Source organism: Anguilla rostrata, chromosome 6, assembly GCF_018555375.3.
Source record: "Anguilla rostrata isolate EN2019 chromosome 6, ASM1855537v3, whole genome shotgun sequence".
Classification (NCBI taxonomy): Eukaryota; Metazoa; Chordata; class Actinopteri; order Anguilliformes; family Anguillidae; genus Anguilla; species Anguilla rostrata.
This window is the reverse complement of record NC_057938.1, coordinates 45,638,988-45,666,546: the sequence shown is the minus strand read 5'-3', so window position 1 is coordinate 45,666,546 and position 27,559 is coordinate 45,638,988. Positions and strand designations below refer to the sequence as shown.

General features: G+C 45.3%; 1 protein-coding gene across 1 annotated transcript; it reads right to left on the bottom strand.

Annotated features, from left to right (window-relative positions):
- Positions 1-141: 141 nt before the first annotated feature.
- On the bottom strand, positions 142-27,388 carry lama4 (laminin, alpha 4). The gene is made up of 40 exons (XM_064339991.1): positions 27,045-27,388; positions 22,074-22,175; positions 21,381-21,508; positions 21,198-21,278; positions 20,453-20,667; positions 19,638-19,738; positions 19,158-19,338; positions 18,579-18,671; positions 18,199-18,350; positions 17,874-17,984; positions 17,299-17,410; positions 16,766-16,930; positions 16,074-16,267; positions 14,108-14,224; positions 13,630-13,778; positions 13,058-13,199; positions 12,598-12,691; positions 12,360-12,476; positions 11,634-11,819; positions 10,825-10,964; positions 10,200-10,364; positions 9,195-9,340; positions 8,556-8,718; positions 8,251-8,384; positions 7,410-7,581; positions 6,936-7,067; positions 6,704-6,846; positions 6,442-6,571; positions 6,006-6,143; positions 5,788-5,921; positions 5,507-5,665; positions 4,889-5,042; positions 4,329-4,522; positions 3,886-4,075; positions 3,415-3,570; positions 2,653-2,812; positions 1,834-1,964; positions 1,615-1,708; positions 1,151-1,270; positions 142-947 (listed from the first exon to the last, which is right to left on the bottom strand). Exons 1-40 carry the CDS (start codon positions 27,150-27,152, stop codon positions 802-804), a joined length of 5,649 nt encoding a protein of 1,882 aa, XP_064196061.1. The 5' UTR covers positions 27,153-27,388; the 3' UTR covers positions 142-801.
- Positions 27,389-27,559: the final 171 nt, after the last annotated feature.

The window sequence follows — 27,559 nt, the reverse complement described above, 5'->3', positions numbered from 1 at the left end:
CGGGTCCAGTACCACACTGAATGTGGGTGTTAATCAGTTTAAATGCGTTTAAAAGTTAATTTACCGATATCCATTTCAAGTGGAAAATGCTTTATCTTTTGTGGAGCATTATTACTTAAAAACCACCAGCACAAATCAAACTTGAGTATGCAATTTAATCTGCAGAGAAAGTTTTTATGCAAAACAGATGATTACTTATTTGCGTAGAAAGCATATCTTTGAAACTATATAGCAGAAATAAGCTGAAAGCATTTTCTTGTGCCATCATCTCTTATTAGAGTAGGAAGTCTTCTCCTTGAGGCTATGCTTTAAGGGAATGTCAGAGTATTTCTGTTTTAATCAAAAGGAAATACCTACTTTATAATATAAATGTTAAATGAAAATATATTAAAAAACTTGTTTGTGTGGGGATATTAAGTAGTGTGTAAAACAGCCACTACTGTGGGCTAATTCTATTTTTTACAAACATGACACATATGCAAATGTATTTTATTGGTGCAACCTCGGCATAAGACTGCCGTTCAGAGCAAATAAACATGTATCGCATTTCTTTATCGAAATCAAATTACATAAGGTTAAAAAATTACATAATTCTTAACTGACCTGGAATAGATTCCCATTTCATTCTTACTCGAAACAGCAACAGGGATAATAGATATTAGTGAATACATTGGTACAGCCAAGAAACAGTGACGATTTGATTTCATGCTTCTTTATTGGAACAGAAGTAACAGGGCATGGTGATTTGGACTCTGGGCTTGGCTGTGGAGCTGTGGTGTTAGCATTGCTGGAAGGCCAGTGTTAGGCCGCTGGACAGGAGCCCACACTGACTGCCCCACTGACCAGGGCAGCTTTGCTGAAGCTGACTTGGATATTGTTGACAGCCAGGTTTCTCACGCAACCCGTGTAGGGCCTGCTTGTGGGTAGGCCTTGTGGAATCAGGGATGCTGGAGGAAGAGGAGCAGGAGAAAAAACAACAACATTTATATCACTTTATTAAGTAGTTCTTCATCCTAATGTTTTATTGTTACGTATTGTTATGTTGTAAGTACTGAACGTGTTACCATAAAGGTTCCCCGATAACACACAAGCTCTATTTTATACCACACTGGAAAACAATAGTAACTGGACATTTATAGGTGCCACTGACCTGGGGCTCCACCAATAAACACAGGGGTCCTGATGTCTACCGCTTGGGGGTTGAGGGGACCCACAACATGGTTCACCTCAGAGTCCACATCAAGTTGCACAACATTGGAATCTCGGATCACTAAAAGCAGAAGACAGAGAGACAAAAAACATCCACATAATCAGCACAGCTCCTACTATATTTTAATTTGGTTCAATGCATAGGGAGAGAGTGGGAATAAGTCTTTGGGTGCAAAAAACACACTGTTGACAGATAATAAATAAATAGTACTTTGTGTTTTCAAAAAACCTTATTTTCTTCTTAATGATTTTGCATTATGACAAGTTGGCTTTTCCTTGGGGATTTAAATAAAGTCTCTATTTATCTTTGTCATGCTGAAAAACAAATGCACGTTTAAAAGTGTGTGTGTGTGTGTGAGAGAGAGAGAGAGAGCATCTGTGAGCTGGTATTACATATCACCACACCTGTGATTCTGTGCCAGCTGCCGTCACAGATACCCTGCCTTGGAGACACGCGTGTTGAAAACTCACGGATTCCATTGTTCACTTGGACCACAACCTGCAATGGCAATTAATCATTTGTAAGTCTAAAATTATGAATAAATGAGGAAAGACCATCTATGTTTATTTTATGTGTGTGACAGGTATGTGTCTGTATGTGTGTATTTAATAGTTTCTTCTCACCTCTCCTTGGTGAATGTACATGCTGACATACTCTCCCTCAGCAGTGTAGACATGCAGTAGCACCCCAGATGCCACACGAGGGCGCACCTCCATCACCAGCTCAAACTTCAGCCCCAGGTTGAAAGAGACATCTGAAGGGGGATGAGGGGGAAAAAACGGGTCACAGGCGGCCTGTCCCGATGCTGAACCTCACCTCTCGCGCCTGCGACCCGGAATGCTTTGCAGCGCTACGGCGACGGAAGCATGCGCACGTGTGAAACTCAGACGGCCGCGGCAAGGTGTGAAATTTTTTCCGAGCTTATTCGACAGCTGCAGCTCTGCTCTCAAGGCCTGGGGGCCCAAAGCTATCCATCCTCGCCCCTTCGCTTCCCACCAATCCAGATTTTTTCCCCTGGCAATGGGGGGGTATCAAGTTGCACTTTTCTAATGAGAGCCTCTGTTTCCCCTCTCAGCTGTGGGCCCGTGCGGTTTTGTATATTTATGCTCGGGAAATCTGAAATGTCAGGTGACACGCATCAGACAAATTGTTTCCAACTCGGTCCCCGCTAAATCAGGGCCATGAGAAACAATAAGCGTAATTCAAACGGTACTTTCATTGCAACGAGAAGCACTACAGACCTTCTGTACAACATTTGTCTTCACTGCAGTTTTTCCCATTTTAAGCAAAACATCCTAGTTCAAAGCAAGCAATCCTCAAGTCTTCAGGGGGAGTCATATCACACCATGATCTTTTGGTTTATGTTCATCTTGGAGTACTCTAACCTCTGTCTGAGGATATGGGATTAATTTCAGTTTGGCAGACGGAAAGCCTTGCCTTACCCAAAACAACGTATCCGCCCTCCTCCGAGAAGTAGGACCCAGGTTCTGAGGGCCCCTCGAAGCAGGGGGTGACTCCAAAGGTCTGTGACACGGAGGTCAGGCCCTGGCCGTTGAGCTGGGCATTCCTCACGCAGCCGGTAAAGCTGTACACAGAGTTCCTCTGGGGAGAGAGGGAAACAGTGAATGAGGGATGAGTGTATTTCCACGACCGAGATGAGAGAAATGGCTGTGTATAAATCTCCATGTGCAAGATAAACAGGACAAAGACAAATCATTGGCAGATGGGTCCATTTTCCCTGTGCGGTTCTTCAAACGCAGTGCAACAGTTCATACCAGACCTGGGTCAAGTACGTGTTTTAACCCTTTGAAGATCATTTTTGGAACATTTATTTAAACTCCATTGCTTTCAATTACCAGTAGTGATTGTTCAGCTTTAGAAAGTTCAGTTAAGAACATTCTAATCACATATTTAAATAACAGGGTTAAATACTTTAATACCGTATGTTAATATAATTCAGATGAATGCTGGGGCATATGCTGGTAAACCTGGAAAAAACTAAAGATCCTTCACATTTGTTACTAACCAAAATGTACAATCATATGAAAGAAGAATACTGTTCTCAATATTGGTGAGAATTAATTTTCTTTAAAAATTAATCTGCAGGATCTGTTAGAATATTTCATATAATTATTTGACCCAGGTGTGTTTCCTACACACGTCCTGCTCGGGTGCCTGTTCATATCTTCTCAGAGTCTCTGTACCTGGATGTTTTTCTGGGCCCTCCCGGGGGGGACCCCGCCCACATAGAGGGGCCCGCTCACGTGCCAGGAGGCGTTGGCACCTTGAGCCCGATCCTCCAGCACTTTCAGACCGTCGATAATTAATCGTCCCACGTTCCCATCGCGGGTAAAAACAACCTGCAGGAAGAGAGTAGTTACAGGTCACCGAAAACCCACCCTGAATAACTTACGGGGGCGACATAGCTCAGGAGGTAAGACCGATTGTCTGACAGTCGGAGGGTTGCCGGTTCAAACCCCGCCCTGGGCATGTCGAAGTGTCCTTGAACAAGACACCTAACCCCTAACTGCTCTGGTGAATGAGAGGCATCAGTTGTAAAGCGCTTTGGATAAAAGCGCTATATAAATGCAGTTCATTTACCATTTACGGGCTGAGGTATGCTTGCATTGCAAGCATATGGACATCAGATCAGTCAAAAAACACCTTGTGCTTACATTGTGCCACATTCCATCGTTGTATTTCTCATCGCTTTTGATCTTGATTTTGTTGCTTCCCACGTTGAAGGTGTACACCAGTTTCCCGTGGGCCAGGAACAGAGCCATGTAGTTGTCCTCTTCCTGGTCCGAGACGTAGAAGATGAGGCCGAAGGAAGAGTTCGTCTTCAGAGAGAGGGAGAAGTGGGACCTAACGGCGACAGCAACACAACAAGACTAAGATTTACTGCCAGCTATAACTTTCTGAGTATATTAATAATTTACTCATCTTGGGAATGTGGGTAAAATCTACCCACCCTTTAAGGTGGTGGAAACACACACAGAATGTTTGAGCAGAATTCTCGATTCACAGTTCTTCAGAAGGTGCTCAGAGACTTGCAGACAGGATGTGTCTGGGATTGTTTGTGTCATACAGAATACCTGTGGCTTCCCAGCAGACTGACCTTTCACTGAAGGATTCTGGGATGTCCATGTACTCCTGTCGACTGTTGCTGGTGCCCCCATAGTGGTAGGCATGGCGAGTGGCCCGAGGCTTCTGGGAAAGGTAACAAGGCGTGGCCTCGATCTCAGGTGAATCCAGTGGGTCGATCTTCACCCCTACTGGGACTTCAGGCTCATTAGACTTATCTCTGCTCACCTGGGTAAGGAAAATGTCTGTCACTCAGAGCAGGATTGTTTTAGAACTTTAAATAAATATTATAAGTAAATGTGCTGAAAAGCATTTTGCAATTACTTTCCTGAGTAGGAAACATTTGTTTTTCGATTCCATAGTACCCTTGAGAAAGGTACTTGTATTGCTTCAGTATACAATATATCCAGCTGTATAAATGGATGTAATGTTAATAATATGTAAAAAGTTGTCTAATTTGCTCTGGATAAAGTGTCTGCTAAATGCCTGTAATGCAATAATGTGTTATAAAATGACCTGCCCATAAGTTCATACACACTGGGAAAACTCTATAGGCGTCTGAGGGAGCATTTTGCCTGTTCAGTGTCCTCTTACCTTCCTGGAATGTCCCTGCTTGGATTTGGAGGAGTTTCTGCTATGTTTCACATGCAGCGCTGCTGGCGGTCTCTCCACGGGGCAGTCTTGAAGGGAGGCCTGGACATTCTGCGAGTACCTCTGGAAGTCCTCTGGCTCGATGTCCCTATCCTGCCTGTGGAGAGAAACACAAAGCCGCTGAGTTTTGGAAACTCGCTTCGTCTTCAGGGAGACGGTCTCCACGTCCTTTCACCCTGAGCCGAGCGGAGCTGGGGATATGCGCTTACACAGCAAGCAACCCCGTCTCCCGGGTAACGGAGCCCACATCTCCATACAGTACATGCAGTTCTTTTTGTGCACTTGGCTTCAGTCCACTCAGATACTGTTGGCTGCTCCATAATCAGAGGCAGAGACGAGTAAACAGCAATGCAGGAAAAACTATTTCCTGCGACTTCAAATGCAGATTTATCTTACATTTCCAGGACTACTTTGATGGAATTATTTTGCTGTGCTTAGTCTCGTGTTCTTTTGTTCAACATTCTCAAAATCAGATTTTTAAGTCTTTTTTAAAATGAGGTTTTTGGTTCTGTGTGTTGCACAGTGATCCCAATCGGCAACCTCAGCTGTGTGAGTTGTCACCTGCTGATGTAGGCGTAGCTGATGCAGCCCGTGAAGTTCCTGATGCTGCTACTGGGGGAGCCTCCGAAATAGAAGGTCTTCAGTGTTCCGGTGGACGACTGAGACGAGGCTGCGTGGTTCTTCTCCTGTTTGTCCTTGTCATCGATAACCAGTTGATACCTAGAAGAATGAAGTCATACTGCATATATTATCTCAGTCAGTACCTTTGTTGCCATATATTTATTTCCTGTGTAAAAAACTAAGAAATTACTTTAGACTTTTTCAAAAGCCAGCAGACTTACTTTTGCTTAGTCACTGAGGCCACCAGGAAATGGGTGCGTCCGTCATTGTAGTGCTTCTTGTGCGACTTCACCTTGGTACTCCTGGAGTTCAGCACCACTGCTCCATTCTCCAGTGAGATGGAGAACTCGTCAGCCTGAAACACACAACGCAGGGCTCACAGCTATTGAATTTCACAAAAGAGAACAGATTCATGCACAGTACACAGGCATCATCATACCCCTTCATTGTGGTAGAAGAGCAGGCCATTAGGCTCCAGTGTTCGGAAGTTGAGGCCTCCCTCGAACGTGTCAAAGGGGGAGATCTTTGCTGAGGATCCCAAAAAGCCGTCTCCAATGAAATAAGCTTTGCGGGACATCTGGTGGAAACACAGTGGAAACAGAAAAATGTCACTGTCCTGGGGTTTAGAGTTTTGGTATTTCTTTAGAATTTTTTGATTAGGTGAGGTGAAAATATGAAGACTCCTGAAAATATCTGTTGTAGCAGCAACAGATATTTTATGCAATCCAAATGGGTTATAATTGTAGACTGGATTGTACACATAAAATACCCTTGTGGGCAGCTCTGTAAGATTATGGTTGTAGGCTGGGTTGCACAAATGAATGACCATTGTGGAAAGTTCTTTAGAACTATATTTGTGGCTGAATTCTACATACAAAAGACTCCTCTGGGCAGCCATTGCTGATTCCAATAGTGCCAGGCTCCTCCAGCAGATTGAAGTCCTTCTTCTGGAACTGGAAGCCCTTCACACAGCCCTTCAGGCCCACCAAGGAGGAGAACTCTGGCCTGGAGGAGGATGGGAGTGGATACACAGGATGTGACAAAACCGCAGCAACAAGAGACACATGGCTATTTACTGTCTCTCAATTCAAGGTCAGCAGTAACTGTGTTAATACTTTTGCATGAATTGGAAATTACCTGGAGAGTAAAATGCTCGAGGGTGCACCTCCAATGTAAATATCTGAGAAGGGCAATGTTTTCTTCTCACTTTCCATTGATTTGACATGACTTCTGTCCACCAATAAGATGATCTTCTTTGAATGGTGGTAAATTATCGACACCTGGAAAGGAGGAAAGTTCAGTTTGCTTTCTCGCTTAAAATACTGTATCCACCCTCCACTATACAGAGCCATGCAGTGTGGTGCTTTACCTCATGGTATCTGGCATCATTGATCTGCAGTTTTGCTAATTTGCTCTCCATTACAACCGGCCCGCTGCTGAACCCAAAGTCATAGATGAGACGCAGGAAGCCATTTTGTAGCTCCAGCACAAAGAAATTGTCCTGAAAAAAAGAGCAAGAGGAGTTGCCTCCGCTTACTGCACATGCTCAGTGCACAAAATCAACAATATCATCATCAACATCAGTTTATACTGGAATGGTTTCAAAAGAAAGAAGAGTCCATATGCTTTCTGTTAATATGTCTGGCAAGACACAAACAGTCATTAATCAGTGTGGTTCCTCTTTAAACACACTTAGATCAGGGCTGCAGTGTATCTCAGGCAAGAGAGCCATTTCGACAGCAGTTAAATGCAGTTTATATACTGTGTAATATACTGCAATAGGATAGCATATAAATATAAACATGCTATAGATGTAGCATAAATGCACATTTACAAAGTTTACCTCATTGACCATCAGGAAGAGGATGCCGTTGTTGGCCACCGTTCGCACTTCAATGTCAAACCTGGTGACGATGCCAAACTTTCCTCTCCTCTCAATGTTGTTTACGAGCGCATAGCCTGTGCCATCGAACATGTAGCTGGCCACCCGGCTCTGCGAGAAAGCCAGCTTGTACCTGGAGGGACAGGAAGTCAGGGAGGCAAGATGACAGGAAGGAGTAAATATGACGGAGAGTACCAAAAAAGAGATTCTTGGTTCTCATGACCTTATCAGTGGGTTTCTGGTCCACCTGACCAAAACATTCAGTCGCTTGTTTTTGGATGATGATATAGTGGCGTCTGTAACCTCTTTAAAAGCAGAGGTCAAATGAGGAGTCTTAGGAGACCATCTGAAGTTTGTCTGAGCATTTGGGGTTAAGAGGAGGTTAACGTGACACCGTGTCTAATTGACACTGACGTGACACCTAGGAATGCACACACCCACTGCCTACCTAGAAGGCGCCAGCCACATCTGTTAAATGAATCAAATAATTTTAAATAAATGGACACGAGCTATGGTGGATACACTGTTTTAAAGTCACGAAGAAGAGTAAATAAGATATACAAACATTTTAGAGCTGTTTGTAAAACTGTGTGATTCACAGTCTGCTATTCTGACCGTCACCAGGGCTAAAACAAACAGGAAAGAACTACCCTGTGTGCTTGAAGATTGTCTTTCCATTATGGGATGTACTGTGGGTAGAGTATACATCTCTTATTTGAACCCATTTCAGTGGATTTCACATAAATGCATTCACGTGGTGGATGTGATGGAACAAAAAAAAAAAAAAAGGGAAGCACGTCACCTGGGACAAGGTGAATCGGCGACGACGTCCATTTTGTGGGTCTGCTTGAAGTTATACAGGCTGATGACGTCGTTGTTCATGGAGCCCATCTCGATGCAGCCCACGAAGGAGGGCAGGTTGAGCGCGGTGGGCAGCTAGACACAGAGGAACACAGTAAACGCCGTATCCCGCGGCGCACAACACGTTTATTACGAGCGGGGCCAGCCACGCGGGGGGCCGCTGCGGGCTCCTGAAAGCTGACACTAACGGCTGGGAACAGCAGCGGGCGGGCGGCCTTCAGAACAAAGACGAAAGACACGCAGTACCTTGAAGTCCGGGGGGACGCCGCCCACGTAGAACACGGCGTTCTTGGGGTCCAGGTCGAACAGGGATTCGGTGCCGTGGGCCACGCCCTTTTGGATGAACTTCTGCTCGGCGGTGCTACTGAGGCTGGGCACGGTCAGGAACAGTTTGCCGTGCTTTCCGAGCCTGGTGGAAGAGACAGAGGAGCACAGTGGAGCCCCCGTGTCACACAAAAGAACCCCTCACTTCTGTGCTGATGTGTGGTCAGATTCCTACGTGAACTGACAGACTGTTGTGCAAAAGCCCCTTGTGCAATGAAAATATATTGCTGTTGTATGTAAATATATGCATTGAAAAAATACTTCAATGCATTGAATAATATGTCTGAATATATGGTGGCACATATGTTTAAGTAAAGCTGAACATATCAGAAAGCCTTCTAATGTCACTGAAAATGACAAATCAAAGAACGGAAATATATTGGTTCTCTGCCCATGGAAAAATAAAGGTGACAGATGATCAGATTCCTCCATGCACAGATTAACAGATGCCAGTGTGTACTGAAATACATGTTCCTGTTTATCCTGAGTGCCTTGTGCGCTGACGGAATAACATCACCAAAGAAAGGACTGTGTGTGGTGTCAAAGGTGGGGACACATTACCTCTCCACCTTGACCAGATTGAAGAAGGGGGGCCACGTGCTGACAGGCTTGGAATTCAGGGAGATTTCCACATCCTCGCCGCCCAGATTGTAGATGTACACCAGGTGGTCATTCTTTATGGCAAGGCCCATGTAGTCTTTCGCTCCCTTTTATGAAGGACATGAGCAAAATGTGAACACTGGTTATATGCACAAACACATAAATTAAATACCATGTAATGAATTGCAAGGGATCTGTGTTCACAGATTAGACTATCTATATTGATTCTGACTAATAATAACCAAAAAATAACAAGCAATCACTAAACCTTTAATTCAGCACATTTCTGAGGTGAAATGGGACCTAGTCCTCATGAGTATAGTGATCGAGTGAATCCTGTATTTGGCTATTCAAATAAATATAGAAATTAAATATATCTACATTTATATTTTTACATTAAAAATTGAATTATTGTTAACATAAATAATCTTAATCCTGAAAATGACACTGACATGATTCAATTGGCCTACGATGGAATGTGCATTTAAAAATAATTTTATACATGTATATTTTCCTATACAAAGCTGGCTAAATCACCAGAGCTGCCACTATTAAATATAACAGTGAAAATCCTGCTTCCATCACGTCTGTGTGTGTGTGCGTGTGTGTGTGTAACTGTGTGTACACGAGGTAACGATAGTTATGCAAATCAGGCCCCTTTGAAGGCGGGCACACAATCGTCGTAGCCGTCTCTTGGAAACCCTTGAAAAGGAAACTGTCAGCTCTCAAAGACTTTTCCTGTTCTTGGGATCACAACAAGCTATTCATCTCCTTTCCTGTTTTATCTGGGCTGTCCTTGAGGCCCGCGCCTCTGAAGTGTGAATAGCTGATCTGGGACTCTGCGGCGCTCCGTTACCCCCACCACCCCCCCCACCCTTTCACACACGCGGAGAGCGGAGCCCCGACATCGACGCGGCCGCCGCGCTTTTGTGCCGCCCGCGGCGCCGCACGCTAGAGCCCGCTCACATTTCTGTTCCCCAGATAGAAGACGAAGCGGTCCTTCACGGGCTGCTTGTCCGGTTCCACCCGCACGAGCAGGCTGAGGGAGGTGACCGTCTTCAGCTCCTCGAGGTTGTCGTGAGGCTGCAGCTCCACCGCAGACTGGCCGTTGAACTTCATCGACACTTGGACCTTGAGGGATAAACAGAGGCATTTTCTTTTAAACCCATGATTTCCATGGGATATGTTTTATCGCTGAACATTTATATTCTGAAACACTGCATTTGTGTATGATTTAAAAATGTTCGAGGGCCTTTAGAATCACAATTTTATTTTTGTGCCCCAAGAACTTATTCCAAATAAAACCCAGCAGTGCCACGAGTCATTCTTCCCATTGTTCAGATAGTTAATTTGTGCTCTCATTGGTTACGTAATCCATTTTATTTTAAGTTTATCTGAATGCCCACATGCGTTTTCATTGGCCAGATAGCTCACTTGTGTTCTCACTGGCCAAACAATCTATTTGTATTTTCACTGGTCATATTGTCAGCATGTTATCATTGGCCAGAAAGCCATTTTGTGTTTTTGCAGAGTATAGCTAGACAGCTGTATTTGCTCTTTTGGCCAGTGAACCTGTTTGGCTCCCTCATACCTTCTTGGCCACGCTCCGGGCCTGGGCGATGAGTTCTCTGATGCGTATGATGTTGGTGGACACGTTATTAACAGGCTTTTTCTCCTCCACCACACGTAGCTTGTCCAGCAGTTCTGGGACGAGCTCAGACAAGTTGTTCACTATAAACAAGACATCATTGTAGTGGTTGTTACGGTAGTAAAAATGTTTCAGCAGTTCAATCGTAAAATTATAATACTGGCATATTAAATACAAAGCCCATACTAAATACTGGAAATTCACCAATATGTATACCACCTTTTTTGTACTTAGTGTCCTGTATTCAGATCACCGATAGCAATATGATCTTCTCTTACAACCCCCTAACTCTGACAATGGGCCAAAGTTTGGCTCTGCACATATTGGCACAGACACTGGCAAAAATTATGTGTTCAGATTCAGATTATGTGTTCTTACAGAAAGATAAGCCTGTAGCCAAAAACAGCAAGAATATTTTGGTGAACAGAACGAGCAAATAAAAAATACATAAAATGTTACAATAACATAAAGACGTTACACACAGGAAAGTTGGCTGACAGCTGTCTCTGCTCTTCTGAATTACGGTACATTTACGACCTCTGCCTTCTACTGCGAACGCACAGGCGGGAATCATGGGATCGGAATGCGATGGCCTGCCAGCAGTCTAAAGCGATGATACTTCAAAAATCTCGAGTATGAGCGATCGCGCCCTCGGTTAAACGGGTCCGAAAACAATCCGGGGTCTTATCGCGTCGGGCCGGGGGCCTTGAAGCGTGTGCAGATAGGCCTGTCGAGTGAGCGCGCGTGGGTACCTGCTTCCCCGGCCGAGAGGACGGCCTGGTCGTAGGCCGCGGCTGAGTACTCGTCGTTGTTCATGTTGCTGGACCACTGCTCCACCCGCTCCTTGATGGGGTTCACGCCCTGCAGGACCTCGACGGATCGGTTTAGGGTGCCCTCCGCCACCTCCTTGGTGAACTGCAGGCGCTGAGTCGTCCTGCCTGTGGAGAGACATCCAGAACGCGAAGGTTCAGACCACAAAATAAAACTCTGAAACTGCCATTTTCATTATGTAAAAAAAGTGTACCGGTCCAACCAATCCCACGTCTGGATCTGGGGTGAGAGCGGGGGCGTGATTAGTCGATCAGTTGTTCAGAGCAAGTTTGGGAGATATATCAAGATGAAACTCTAATATTTGGTTGGATCTACTAACTGTGTCAAACAAAATCACAGTCTTCTACAAGGTTGACTTCTAAATATTTATTTGTAAAACCAAACATCTCATCTGGATAAAATTTTTTGGAAGAATCTTTTAAGGTGTGTCTTTTAAGATACACGCAACACAAGAAGATGAATTGTTTGTGTCATGCCTTCAAAAGACTTTCCGTGACATTAACCTCTACCATGACATACTGTACTGTTGTTCATATACATAAAACTAAACTTTACAGAGTACATAAAGTTATTAGTCCTTGGAAATGAAAATTTTTACAACCTTTCTGCCAACAACAATTTTTCATATATTTAAGTGTTTCACTCACCTTTCTCAAGTGCGTTTACATCATTTACTATAGTATTCAGTCTTTTCTTGGCATCCGCCATGGTCTCTTTTGTCTCCTCCAAGTATTTACCGGTGTCAAGAACTGTGGAGTCTACCACTGGAAAGGCAAGTGTTAACATTAAAAGAAGCATTTTAGATATCTTTTAAATAACAAACTCTTTACCCATGTGAAAGATGGTTCATATTGATTGAGTAATTGATTCATAAAAAAAAATTACCAATTTGATCAGAGTGCAAGCTGACAGACTCCTTGAAGAATTTGTCACTCTGTGCTTTCAGAAAACCACGCTGTGTGTTGATTCCAGAGATGGCCTTAAATAAAAGAGAAAAGAGCATAACTGTCAATAAAAAAAGTTATTAATACAGAAGAAAGTCATGTGAAAATGTAATATAGAGTGATGCAGTTAAAATGCATAATATAGACAGCATTTGTGTTAAAGGTAACCATCCCTGAAAGCTGAGATACAGAATAATTAAAAAATGATTTAAAGAAAAATACAATAAGATGGTGTTGGAAGCAAATGGCAAAATACAGTAAAACAGACAGCTAAATTATAAGTCACCATCGCATCTTAATGAACGAATCCTTCAAAACCACGGATTTCATAGTTTTTGTCAAAGCAATACTTTGACACCAATGACATTGCTGTGACTGTGCCACAAACAGAGCACACTTACATCATCAGCTTTGCTGGATAAGTCAAGGGTTGTCAACGCAGTGGTGTTGGCCTCGTCAATGTACTTGATGATGTTGTCATACACATTGGATGCATCGATGGCCTTCTGCACGAATCCATTGGCATCATTGTGTTTCAGGTTCCTGAACAAAGAAATAGGAACTTGGCTCTAATACACCCCAAGCCTCATTTTTTTATCTTTGTTCATATATTCCACTCAGTGAATACAGTCACCTACAGCATGTGTGTGCATATGAACACAGAGGCAAATGCTCAGTTTCTGAGAATGAAAGGAAAAGAGCAAATGTGTTTTTCAAGATTAAAGCTATTAATCAAATTCACTGAACAATTCCAAGACCTGGTTCAAACATTCCATCTGTGGTGTTCGGTCTTGGATGATTTGTGCTGTGGTATGTAGGATATTGTATTAGGCAGTTTGTGGTTCTGATCATGTGTACATGCATTGTGTGGCCTGATTCATTGTGAGTTATGGTTTAGTTTGTGTATTTTTGTTGCAGTGAATCAGTGAGAATCCAGTGTGACGCAGTGCATATACTGTAGTATTGTGCTCACAGCTCCAGTTTATTTGCTAGTCTCTGCAGCTCCCGGGCCTGGTCAGTGGCTCGCTGGACGAGATCCCTGTCGGCAAGAGACAGGTTCTGCGTTCTTTCCGTCAGGAGCTTGCCAGCTCCATCAATCGCAGCGTGGAACTGGGTCACATTCTAAAGAAAGCAATAATTCACAACAACACCTTATTTAACCCCATTACTCATTAAAGCACTTGCAATATTGAGAATTTATATGGCAGAGTTAAAAATCCACAGATAAGACAAAGCTAAAATCCACAGATAAAGAGGAACTGTTGCCAAGATGCAAGTCGTAATTTTTCTAAATTCTGGCTTAACACCCTACATTACACATGATGAATTAGACATTTCTTCATTTACTTTGGACTGTATTCAGTATTAATTCAGCTGTAACAGAGCTAAAAGAAGCAGTTGAATCTCAGGTACACAGCTGCACTGTGTTCCTGTTACTGAGGAGTCTTTACCTTCACCATGTCATCCATATCAGCAGATATGCCCTCTGTTTCGGTGATGAAGCCCCTGGCTTTCTCCAGGGTGTTATTCACTTCCCCGAATTTGTCCATCTGTACCTGTCTGTGGTTCTAGAGGGGGAGGGGGGGCATAAAAAGGATATTGTCTGCATACTGCTTAATGCTCTCAAAAATAAAAAAGTTTAATGAGAACATATGACAAGAAAGAGGACATGGGATTTGATTACATCTCATTTATCATAAAGGTCACAACACTTTCATGCGCATTGCCTGTCTGTACTTGTTCTTACAAGAGTGAATCTGAAAAGTTCTCAGAAAAACATTTGCATAAATACACTAATATAAGCATATGAATACATTGAATGCGATGCCTTTACTATGCCCTTATGCAATGGTAATTTATTAATATGTCATATAGCAAGAAATCCGAGCTTGTAATAATAAGACAAATGTATGCATATATTTGTTTATAAATTGTATGATGCCTTAAAAACATTCTGCAGTATTACAATACTATGTGATGATCACTTGGCTGAAATACAGTCAAAAATTAGAAAAGCAAATAGTAAAAGTATACCATTATTAGTATATTCTTCAAATAGTACTGTATATTCTATTCGAGCTTTGTCCGACCATAAGGAAAAGGAGACACCTGTGCACTCTATTAAATTCTGAAACTTTCTTTTGCTATTTTCTATTTGTTGGATAATCACAAAATATGTATGGAGCAAATAATATTGCATCATTTTGTACAATTTTATTTAACCTTAACCAGGAAAAAACCCCATTGAGACTGAAATCATAATACATTTTTAGCAGTAAATGTAGCAAGGGGTAAAATTCACAGCTTATTCTTTTGTGTACATTATGTTATGGTTACCCACTTTTCACAGTTTATCTTTCACATTTTAAAATGATCGTTAATCTGCTGTAAGCAAACAAAGGTGTGGTGAACAGTAGAGATAATTAGCTAACCTAATTTGATTTAGCGTAGCGTCTTATTCTGCAATGCATTTTTTTCTGACCGAAAGCAGCAGTGGGATGTAACTGAATTTAGGGTGAGGTGCCGTCGCCCCTCTGTATGACCTCTGTATGTCAGTGCCTGTGCTTATGCAGTCCAATCTCTGGCCGGGGTGGGAGAGCCCCAGATTAGGCTGAGGCCTTTTGTTTGCACAGTGCCCCATTCAGGCTTTTGATTGATATGACACCAAAGACCCTGATAATGGAGATCTGACCACAGATAACCAAGAAAGCGCTCGAGTCATCAGCGAATGGAAACACAGTGGCTCGCTCAGAAATCTCATTCATAATCTACATGTGCGTGATGCCTATACGTGCATTGTGAGTTCAGTTTGATGATTTTCGTAATTGTGTAACTACGAAAAACTGTAATTGCGAATAAAGAACACTCACACACGTATAATTCAATTACAGGCAAAAGTTGCTTTTATACGGTTTATACAGTATTTTGTCTTCTGCTGATTCACCAGTCACACACTGCAGTTTGTTCTGCACATATTGTACGCACAGGTTATAAAGAAGTGAGGGGGAATTTGGCTGCACAGCAAAACACTCCACCCACCCAATAAATCTTAACAGTCTGCAGCAGTTGTTCCCATGAGCCTGTTTTCTCCTAAAACATCATAGGTAACGGACTTCCTGGCTTCCTGCAGCCCCAGCGAACGAAAACAATCCACGCAGAGGACCGAAGGACCCAGTGCTTTCACATTTAAAAGGAGCGATAAAGCAGGACTCCTAAAAGCAGGAGCGATAAACTCAGTACTCGAACAGTTTCAGATCCCCATGTACAATACCTCAGCTCCCAAGCAGAGGCTCACTGCCACGGCGTGTCACATTTATTAAACGTGTTGACTAACAAGGAGAGCTAAAAAAGACGGGAGTTAAAGGGGAGGAGACCGGACGCCAGGGAGGAGGCATTTCAGGACATTCGGACAGTTACCTCACTGTTGTGGAATTTGAGAAGGTTGGCTCTGTTCTTGGCCTCGGTCTGACGGATGGTGCCCGTGGCCTTCTGGAGGAGGTCCTGGGCATCGGTCAGCTTGCCGCTGAACCCGGAGAAGCGATCTCGCACTGGAGACAGACGTCCCTCAGTGCTGACCAGCTTCTTCTCCATCTGGCGGACACGTCTGTACACTGGAAAACATATATTTATATATACATGTGCAAATACAAAAAATATGCACATACATGTGTGCACACCACACATTCATTTGCATAAGTACGTATGCACACTTGCACAAACACACACGATGCACATACTGTATATGCATGCACATGGGTGCACAGACTCGTGTATCACGAGTATGTGTGTGCATGCCCACAGACACGCAAGTGAACACACGTGCTCCTACATACTGTACACAGTAATCCGTGTAGGAAGAATTTAAACCTTGAGGTGAACCCAACCCACTACTTGATCTACAGTCTGAAACCTCCCTAAAGCATTTCTCCCATCTCCCACAGATAGAAGGTTGCCAAGACAGAATCATGGATGAGGTGCAAACACAGACACACACACAAGGAGCAAACACACACGCACACAGTCACACACACATACACACACACACATACACACATTTTTAGCCTGCATCTCTTGCTCTGAACCCCCTAAAGCCTGCACTCTGCACTCACTCTCATGGGCTGCGGCCGACTCTTCGGTTGTGCTGGGCTCTTTCGGGGACAGGTCCAGCTTCCTCATCCTCTTCACCATGTTCTCCGCGTCGGCGGTCTTCTGTTTGACCACCTCGGGGTCGACGTCCTGGTGCACGCTGTACAGCTCCCAATCGCTGATCATCTCTGGGTCAGGGAGGGAGCAAAGCCTCAGTATCACGGCAACAGAGGTCTTAGGAAGGCAGCAGGCTCCAGATAACAGGGGATATACAGAGATACTGGCCCGAGTTTCATAGGTGCTTTGCCTTAACCTTGTGCTCAAGCCCGTCTCAGGGCCTGGACTTTGTGAACATTTAATGACGTTCATAACCACGGAAAAACAGACATTTTAATTTAGTGCAACAAGAAGAAAAACATACAGTAACCATAACGTAACGTAGTGAAATTTGTACAAGATTGACATATTACTTTCATGTGTGGTGGAAATGTACAACGATCTTTTAAATTGCAAGGCATATTTTTAGTCTGAAAGTAATGTAGAGCTGGTGCTTTACCCTCTATCACCATGTTGAGTGTTGTCAGATTTTTGGCCAGCTCATCTGCCAGATTGAAGCTCTGCAGGGTACCGTTATCCACTGCGTCTCTCAGAGTCTTCACTCTGGTCTCCTGACACAGTCACCAAAGCAGAAATAAACATTACAGACTCACCAGGGAAAACACAAACTAAAAAAGGCTTTACAGCTTTTTATTCTCCTTCATGACAAACCCTTGCTTTTTGCACCCTGTAGATGTCCTAACGTCAAATGGAATCTGACAAAAGACCTAAAGTGCTTAAAGTGTGGCATAATGCTTGGAGTAATGGACTTGAGTCAGACGGAATATGAGAAAAAATGTATTTTGTCTGAATTTATGCTGGGAAGTACAGTTCTATGAAGAGCCCTCAAATAATAACTGTGTGTGCAGTGGATCTTTTACTTTTAAGCCTATTAACAGCGTAGAGTTAGACAAAATAGAAATAAACAGATTGGGGAAGCTCGCATTTGTGCTCTCCTCAGGAGTTGGTCCTGTATTCATGGAATAACTCTGGGCAGGAGACACTTTGTGTATACGGGCCCAGGAGTCGACAGACCTTCTTTCCCAGCCGGTTCATGTCAGACACCAGAGCAGCTGTGGCCTCCTCCAGTTCACCCGTCTGGGTTCTCATCATCTTCGATTTATTCCTCCACCCCACAAATTGAGCCTGTCAATGAAACAAAACAAACACCATTTAGTATCGTGCGTCCAGTAATCAAGCCCACCAATGCATTTTGACTAATATATAATGCTAACCACTAACAAAAAAAAAAAAACCTTGCCCCATGGGTCTCTTTTGATAGTGCTAAGCTTCTGGCCAGTCGATACCATTGCCAGAGTTCTATTGATCTGGTGAAGGTATCGAAACAGCAATTGTTTACCTGCAGTCGTATTGCGGTGTAGTTGTAGTACTTGAGGCGATCATTTGCAGCGGCTCCAGTGGAGATGTTAATGATGCTGAGTTTGAGTTGGTCGAGAGTCTTGTTGGACTGCCTTATGTCACCAATGAGGTACCATATACACTCATTGCAACCTGAAATGAGATATTTTCTGTTTGAGCCACCACATGGTTTAGAGGTCTAAACAGCAGGCAGAGGTCTTGCATTACAAATGCGTCTTTTCAAAATGATTTTTTCCCCTTGGTCATATGTAAAAGCATCAATATTGGAATTAACTGCCACTGTTTTGTTGGCTAAACACTGAAAGCAGTTTTTAATAGAGTGAGGTGAATTTTTTTTTGCTTTGCTAAGTGCAGACTCACTGATGTTGCAGATGGTGTCCTCAGAGGAGACGGAAGGTTCCGGCAAACACTCCCCAGTGTGCATGTCACAAGGTCCGCCGTCACAGTCACACCCTGCATTTCACAAATGAAGCCCATTGGCCAAAGAGTGGGCCCCATGACGCCTTTCGTTCCCACAGTTTTTAATGGTTTCAGGGGATGTACAGTAGAGTACAAACGTCAAATATATGAAACCCAAAGAGGGTCACTTGGCTGAGAACCCTGTACATCTGCTCTACTGTCCGGCCTATAGCGAGGGCTTAGCGGTTTGGCAGCTGCGTGAGTAAGATGGTGGGGCCCAACGGTGATGTCACGGGATACTCGTCTGACTTAATCCCCCACGGTCATGTGCAGATGGCCCAAGGGCCACGGAGCTGTGGATATGCATTCCTGACATCCCCGGAGGAACGGGAGTGGGAATAAGACGCTACCACCAGGAGTGGGCTGGGGTGGAAAACTGGCAGAGTTCCAGTAATGCTGTCATATCAGCCTGGCCCCTGAGACAGTTCCGTCTGAGAGACTGACTGTCCTCAGCAGGCCTGGGAACGCGCTCGTACTCACTCTGGCAGCCCGAGCTCCTGTAGTTCCAGTGGCCGTGCTCGCAGCGCTCGCAGTACTGGCCTCCGGCCCCCGGGCGGCACAAGCAGGTTTTGGTGAGGGGGTTGCAGGTCGGACGCAGCGAGGCCGCTCCGCACTCGCACCTCCGGCAGCCCCGGCAGCTGCTGAAACCGGAGTAGCCTTCCTGCAGTACACAAAAAACACGCGGATCACGTCTTCTTTTGTACGATTGCATGAGCATGTGATGCGTACGTTGTTTCACGCCAATATTTAATTTGCATTACATATATTGGAATTTTGATCTCAATGAGGTTTGATAACACAAAAAAATGAATAAACGATAGGCTATACAGAGCCAATTTTTTTAGCATTATCAGACCTTATCATCAAAATGAATCCTCAAATAAAAGGTATAAATAAAAGATCTGCATAAATGGTGCAAATGTTGGAGTCTGTCATTGGGAAGAACATTCCGTTCCTCACCTCACACTGGTCACAGAGGGGGCCGGTCACTCCTGGCTTGCAGTGACACACTCCTGTCCTGTCGTCACATGACATCGTGCCGCACTTTTTGCACTGACACTCTGCAGGAACAGAGACACACTCACTCAATCTTTCATTCATCAGTTAAGTAGACAATGGTGCCAAGGAAATGCTACATGTTTAACACATCCTTAACCCTCAGATCCATGCAACAAGTTCTAGCCATGCTGCAACTTCTGCACAAACCTTAACCTGAAACTTAATTCAACATTTTAAACTTTTCCTGTTACTATTTTGGACTTTTTTATTCATTTGGATTAAAATATCCCTTTCCTGACACAGGAATTATTTTTGAGTAAATTATTAATATGGTACAGATTACCTTATTCATTTTAAAATATCAAGACAGATTTTTTTATACCAATGACATTTAAAACAATTCTATTCTTACGCCGGAGATCACAAGAGGAAATGTGCTGTCGGTCACACGAGTCCCAGCAGAAGAATTCAAAGCTTGTGACCTTGGAATAAGACTGGCATTCGCACAACACGTCCGTCCCAACTGTATAAACACGTCTAATGAATTTCCCTGCGTTTCATTTCGCAGATTACGCTCACACTGCCGGTTAATGAGACACACAAGGAAAACGTCTCAAACGAGCTTCGGGGAACAAAGGCAGGATACCATCTGCAGTTCACCTGATGGAATTACCATCTGGGCAACCCCCTTGGTGAGCTTGGAGCGTGTGTTCTTAATTACAGTACAGGTCATCCTCTATATGCAGACGCTGGTAATGTAAGACCTGTCCACGCACCCCTGCAGTTCTTGGCGCTGATGGCGTCGCCGTAGAAACCCGGAGCGCACTTCTCGCAGTTGGCGCCCGCCGTGTTGCCCCAGCAGTTCACGCAGAAGCCCGTCCGGTTGTGGCACTCGTTGAAGATGTGGTTCGGGTCGGAGTTCCCATTGCAGTCGCACTTCTTACAAGAGTTGCCAATTACCATGGGGTTCCCGTAGTAACCAGGAGCACATCTAGCAGGACAGGGTGGAGGTAAGTAAGCATTAAGTGACCATAATGACAATATGGCCATTATCATGAATATAACGTTTTTCAAATCAGTTCAGTTGGGGATTTTGAGATGTGTTAATTAGGGCCCTTGTATCATCGATGCTGTCATGCTGATTTGCCCCACTGTTACAATATTTGGGCTACATTGGTACAGTTTTTGGGCCCCATTGGTAAAACATTTGGGCCCCACTGGTACAGTATTTGGACCCCACTCGTGCAGCATTTGGGCCCCACTGGTACAGTATTCGGGCCCCACTCGTGTGGTATTTGGGCCCCACTGGTACAGTATTCGGGCCCCACTCGTGTGGTATTTGGGCCCCACTGGTACAGTATTTTGGCTGCACTCGTGTGGTATTTGGGCCCCACTGGTACAGTATTTTGGCTGCACTCGTGTGGTATTTGGGCCCCACTGGTACAGTATTTTGGCTGCACTCGTGTGGTATTTGGGGCCCCACTGGTGCAGCATTTGGTCCAGGTCCCCGTTGGCACTGACCTCTCGCAGTAGTGTCCCGCGTAGCCTTCCTGGCACATGCAGCGCAGCGCTCTGCCCCTCTTATCACAGTGCACAGCGAAGCTACAGGCACACAGTGGAAAAGAGCATGAATAAAACATCCCGTAAAACTGCTCCCCCCCTCCCTTCAGGTAAAATGGCCCCCTCCTCGGTCCCCCGACTTACTTGTTTGAGGGGTGCGAAATAGGGCAGGCGCAGGCTTTGCAGACGTGATGCCCCTCTGGAGAGACCTCTGGGACAAACCCATTCTGGCACCTCTCACAGAAATCCCCAGTGGTGTGGTCCCTGCAGTCCTTCACCACAAGGCCAAAAATAGTCATGAATCCGCACATCCCATGATAGGGGTGGGGGGGGGGGGCAAGGGGGGTGGTTTTTACACTCAGCATTAATGCCCAAAGACAGCCCATCCCAGCATGACAGATTCAGGGAAATTCCTCCCTTCCCCCATTGGACAACCCCCACTGATCACATGTTACGCATCCCTCGTGATACACACACGTCTAACTCAACTCTGGCTGCCAGATGTGTGAAGTCCCTCAGACAAAACTGTTAGGACAAGTCAAATTTTAGTACAATTAACTAAACACTGTGGTCTCTCTCACAATTGCACAAAATCCATAACCATACCAAACATAATAAACATAACCTTGGCTGAAACTGGGGATGTAAACACGATATGCAGAAAATCCTACCTTTCATGGTAGAATTTTTTCTTTTTTTACATTTTGCAATAGTGTACTACTTAAAATAATGTAATAATAATTTAATTGTGGAAGAAACAGCAAAAAAAAAAAAAAAAAACACAGAATGCAATTTCCTTTCATTAGCGAAATGACAGCATTACGCAGTGAGACTTACTATACAAATCCCAGTGATGTCTTCACAGCTGTCGGAATGACCTTTGCAGTTGCATGGCAGGCAGTTGTTTAATTCGCTGAGGAAATATCCTTTTCCACATACCTAAGGAAGAAAAGAAACTTTCGATCTTAAAAACAGACAAAGAACAGTAGACCCTCAACTTCACCATAACTGGACTAGCAAGGTTAAGACAACCTTTTTTTTCCTCCCCAAAATTTGCCCGTGTCTAGTGAACCATGAAGCCACGTGCAGGCAATCTTAAGATAAGTGGGCCAAAGTGCACCTGGAACTACGCCTTCAAAGGTTTAAGCTGGTCTTAGCTCCTGTGCTCACAGGGGCAGAATCTTCTGTACCGGTATCAAACACTTCATCATATAAGATTATGAAATATCACTCTGGTCTAGATGCAAAGCCTTGTGTAACCGAAAGCAGCCAGGCTTCTGAAACTTCCATACGTAAAAAAAAGGGCTGCATCCAGAACTATAATTCACCTCTGCTCTTGCTATGTGCATGTGATCGGTTAAATCAAATATCTACTGTAAATCTTTCTTTGAAGCTGCTGGTGCACAGATGTCCAGTGATGGTTAGCCTGTAAACAGTCAGTATGCATTAAACACTAAATTTGGTTTATTTTAACTTAAGAGAAGAGGGTGCATGGGGTTTAAAATTCTGCTAGTATATATAGCATATATGAGACAAGGTCCTCTTTGTGTAGCATGCCGGTTGACCCAGCTGCACTTCTGGAGACAAGGCTGCCTATCAGATGTAACGTACTCTGCTGAGGCAAGACGTCTGGAGGACCTCCTTATCATCAGAACATCTTAATTTCCCTAAGTGACTGCTGACAGTTATGGCAGATTAGACAGCTCTCTAAATTTCCATTTCAGGAAAGGATACTTCACTGATTCATGGTTATGAGTACATCATGTAGCACTGAAGAGCAGCTGGGGTGGCTATATGTGTTTAAAGAATTACGTGTAATTCTTGGGGTTGTGGTGAGAGAGATCTGTGTTATCTTTACAGACGTTTACTGTGTAAAATGACTTGTAGGTAGGTAGTCTGCTCTGTTTGAAAGGTGGAATGTCTTTAAAAAAATTAACTTTTTCAATTAAAAGTTTTCTTTGTGCACCTCAACAGACAATGCAAATTTATCAATGCCACACATTTCTCTGTAGTCTGTACTGTATACTTAACACTCACAGATGCATAGTTCTGCATGTTTTGGTTAGTATATCTGTGTACCTGGGTGGTAGTGCATTGGCAGCCACACAGTGCCAGCTGAGAGCTAATCCTGACTCCCGTCAAAACCTCATCGAACAAATCCTCTCATCGCCTCCCGGTCATAACGCCACTGTGCCCACCTGCATCATTGGAACGCTCGGAAACAGATGGCCTCCCGTGTGCCCGGATATCCCTTCCTAATCCCGTGACCGACCATATTGGGCACGCCCGCGCAGGTGTCCACATAAAGACACTTTTCTCCCGCTCGGTTTTTTTGGTCCGAGTGAGGGGCACAGTGCGGGCGTTGATCTGAGAGTCTGAGAGAAGTCACGCCCCGGTCATAATCCTGAGCGGTTCCTCCGCGGTTCTTGTGAACGCAGCCCAAGGCGCGGTTTTGCTACTGTAGTGCGATGTCAAAGGTCCGTACCCCCTAACCTCGCCCCCCCCCCGCCCCCGCGCCCCCGCCCGAGGGCCATCTGTGGCCCTATTTACAGACCGCTCCTTTCCCACAATGCCGCTTTGTTTTCAGGCCAGGGCTGAATGCGTCGTCCTGTCGCCTCAGGCGGTCAGTCGGAGGTTCATGTCGCGTTTGGTGTTTTTTTTTTCGCTGGGGCTCGGCACGCCTGGAATATGCGCGCGGTCGCATTTTTTTCGCGACGCATTTTGGCCCCCTTGATTTATTTGCTTTTTTCGGGCCGCGGAGACAAAGAAACGGCTCTTGTCTGGACTAATGCGAAACATCCTGTGAACAGCCTTGCTCTCGTTGGCCTTTGTGGCGGTGCAGATTTTTCCTGTAACCCCTTCCTGCGGTTTTCCGGACTCACGCCGTAAAAATAAGCAGCAGCCCCGGACCGTATATCTGGATGGTTGATTAGGAATGTGAGCCATCGCTGTCATCCTGTCCACTACGCATGCGAACGCATGCTCACACTTGCAGAATGTGAAGTATGAACGGGGGGGACAATCAATCTTTTCTTCGGGTATGTGAAAAGCCATCGGTGTTGCTTCGATTGTGATGTCGGAGAGGACAACTGCAGCTAGGCTCGGGAATGGGAAGGCCGAAGGGGATGAGTGCGTGTGTGTGTTTGTGTGCATGTGTGTGTTTGTATGTGCGTGTGCGTGTGTGTGTAAATGTGTGTGCTGTGTATGTGTATGTGTATGTGTGTGTATGGTTTGTGTGTGCGTGTGTGTGCGTGAATTGTGTGGGTTTGTATGTGTGTGCGTGTGTGTAGGTGTGTGTGTATTGTGTGTGTATGTATGTGTGTGTATGTGTATGTGTGTCTATACGTGTGTGGGTGTGTGTGAATGTGTGTGTATGGTGTGTGCGTGCGTGCGTGTATGTGTATGAATTGTGTGAGTTTGTATGTGTGTGTGTGTGTGTGTAGGTGTGTGTGTGCATTGTGTGTGTGTGTATGTGTATGTGTATGTGTGTGTATGGTTTGTGTATGTGTGTGGGTGTGTGTGTGGTTTGTGTATGTGCGTGGGTGTGTGTATGTGTGTGTGTGTACTGTGTGTTGTATGTATATGCGTGTGAGTGTGGGGGGACATTGGGTTGACTGGTTGTGATGGTGCCATTTAGTTACAGCAGAGGCAGGTCTGCTAAAAGCAGTGTTGCGGTGACCCCTGGGCATCATCAGGCATCTGCCAAGCGGTAATGAAGGCAGATAGGATCTCCAGCTGTGTGGAGTCTCCCGAACGACTCAACAGCTGGACCGTGTAAGACATCTGCGACTCACACAGCAGAGAATCGTGGGAAACTGGGGCACATGCTTGTGCTGAGCTGTCTGGAGATTTCCAAACCGCATGCAAAACTTCATTCTGTCATCAACCAATCAGCTCAGATTGTCTTGCCTCGAATGGCTATTCCACTGTCATTGGCAGCTATGAACTACCCTTTCCAAATTTGCTTTGCTTTCTAAGTGTTTGAATCAGTCACAAATGTCCTTTGAAAGCGCCTTTCTTTTGATATAGTCCTAAACGAGACCAGTTCGTCGTACGTTAACCCTCAGAAGAAAGAGACGATTCTGACCCATTCCTAATTACGTTAAAATTCCATACAGATTTGAATATCTGTATCGTTCATCTGTGAATGCGTACTGTTATGCGAGCTATTTCAATTCAGTGCGTGCCCACGAGCGCAAAGAACAAAGAATACATTCATCCTGCCCTAGCTGTGCTCTGTTCAATGCGCAGTTTTTCCATAAGATGTCACAGCATTGCGCTTCCATTGGTCCCAACTCTTCCTCCTAACACTAGGCCAGGACATTTGCTTTGAGCCTTCAAATGAGCACGCAATCATTTAAGTCTTGCAAGATTGAGCCTTTGCAACCGGACTGGAAGATTTGTGTAAATGGAGAGGGATCTTGGCAATAGCAAGCAGAGGGCTTTTACACCCGCAGGGCTGTCCAAAACAAACACACCCCTCGGGTTGAGAGGTCATGGGACTGTAGAGCTATCACTCCCTTTCACATGCGAGAGAAAGTCTGCTGCATCCCTGCCTGCACCCCACTCCTCACAATGAGCCACAGATGCTTTGTTTACATTGGCTCTGCCGCAGAGAAGAGCCTTGGCCGGCTCTCTCGGCGAAGTCGAAGTCTGGTCAGACGCGGGGCGTGTTCGCGTCTTTCTTCCGCCGAGCGTTTCACGAACACCGACAGGCCACGATAACGAGACGCTAATCGAATTACAGACTGGCTACGACGGTCCTCCCCCGGTCGAGCGCGGTCAAGAATCGCAAACTCTTTCTGCAGTTGACAGAGATAAATCCTTGAATCGAAACATTAAACGCTAAAGCACTGTCTTCTGTTGCCACCCGTTGTCATGCAAGTACTTGCAAGAATATGTAAAGCAGATTATTACTTCTGGCTGTGCTCTTCTGAGACTGTCGTCAGGCAGAGCAGAACAAAGAGCAAAGCAAAGTCCACACTTATGCTGTCTTGCTGTTCCATTTCCTAATAGTTAGACCAAGGGGGCCTCAGTCCTGCACGGGATCTATTCTTGGCGATGTTAATGGGGAACATTGACCCCCCCCCCCCACCCCCCCACCCCTACACTATGAATGCGTCACCAGGTTTTTCCATGTTTCCTGTGCCCTGCTCGCTGTTGCTCTTTCTCCCTCCAGCTCTGCTCAACAACCGGCAGCTGGCTTCCATTACAGGACAGCCAGGTAACGGACAGACAGGGCCCCGGTCTACGGCTCCGAGCTCGTCCAATCACGAGCCACCCCTGAGTCAATGCAGCTGTGGACGCAGGGCCGTGAGATGAAGTCCCCGATTCTCAGAGCCCTCCTGATTCCCATTAGGGTACCCCCCCCCCGCTACCCCCCACAGAGGAAACTCACTCTGTCTGCGAGGTACACCCTCCCCAGTCCTCCCACATTTAACCCAACGTCAAAAACAACACAGACGGAGTTCATATGTTCCACACCTGCGCTGCAGGCATAATGAAAACACTCAAGTCCGAACCTAACTTCCCTGCAAAAAGCCTGCCTGCTTCCTTTTTAAACACAGTTTCTCTGGTGAAGAGACGTTACCAATCCACCCACGCCCCCCTTCACAGTAGAATATCCACTGTTAATTCAACTCTTAACAGAGTACATTATGAGCTCCAATAGGGACCATATTCACTCTGTACGAGTTGAATAAACACTGGATATTTTACCGTGTCACTCCCCTGCCCCCCCAAAACAAACCCCCACTTTGACGAGCGGCTGCACCGCAGCAGCTGAACGGAAGAGAAAAGCGATCTTACTTTCAGCACCGTAGGCTGCTGGCCCCAGAGTCCGGCGGCCCCCGTCCGGCAGACGAGCTGGGCGAGGGTGCAGAAGAAGCACAGCGAGGGCAGGGAAAGGAGAGCCATCTGTTCGCGCTGGTCCAGTAAGTGCTGCGGCGCGGGTCCCCTCTGTCCGCTGGGCTGTGGTGCGGTGGTGTGTGGCAGTCGTCGTGCGCTGCTCCCTCGCTCCTCCGCTCCCGTCGGTTTAACTTTTCCACTGGCCCGACCCCCAGATGCGCCGCTCTCGCTCGCTCGTGCTAGCGCTCTCGCTCGCGCTCAGTCCAGCCCTGCCCAGCCAGCCCAGCCCAGCCCCTGTCCTGTAGAGCAGACTGTAAGCACTTCCTCCACACCCCCCACACCGCTCCACCCCCCCCCCCCCCCCCTCCGAAAGAAAGGCCGGGCCTCCCCAGAGACTGATCTTAAATCGCATTCAGATGGGAAGTCAAGGGGAGTGGGAGAGGGAGGGAGAGAGAGAGAGAGGAAAGAAAAAGCAC

Coding starts and splice junctions, on each gene's coding strand:
- lama4 (XM_064339991.1), bottom strand. CDS start 27,152: ATGGCTCTCCTTTCCCTGCCCTCGCTGTGCTTCTTCTGCACCCTCGCC. Junction 10,965..11,633: donor CCTCTCGGCCGGGGAAGCAG/GTACCCACGCGC, acceptor TCTTGTTTATAG/TGAACAACTTGTCTGAGCTC. Junction 5,043..5,506: donor AGCTACGCCTACATCAGCAG/GTGACAACTCAC, acceptor TTCTCTCCACAG/GCAGGATAGGGACATCGAGC.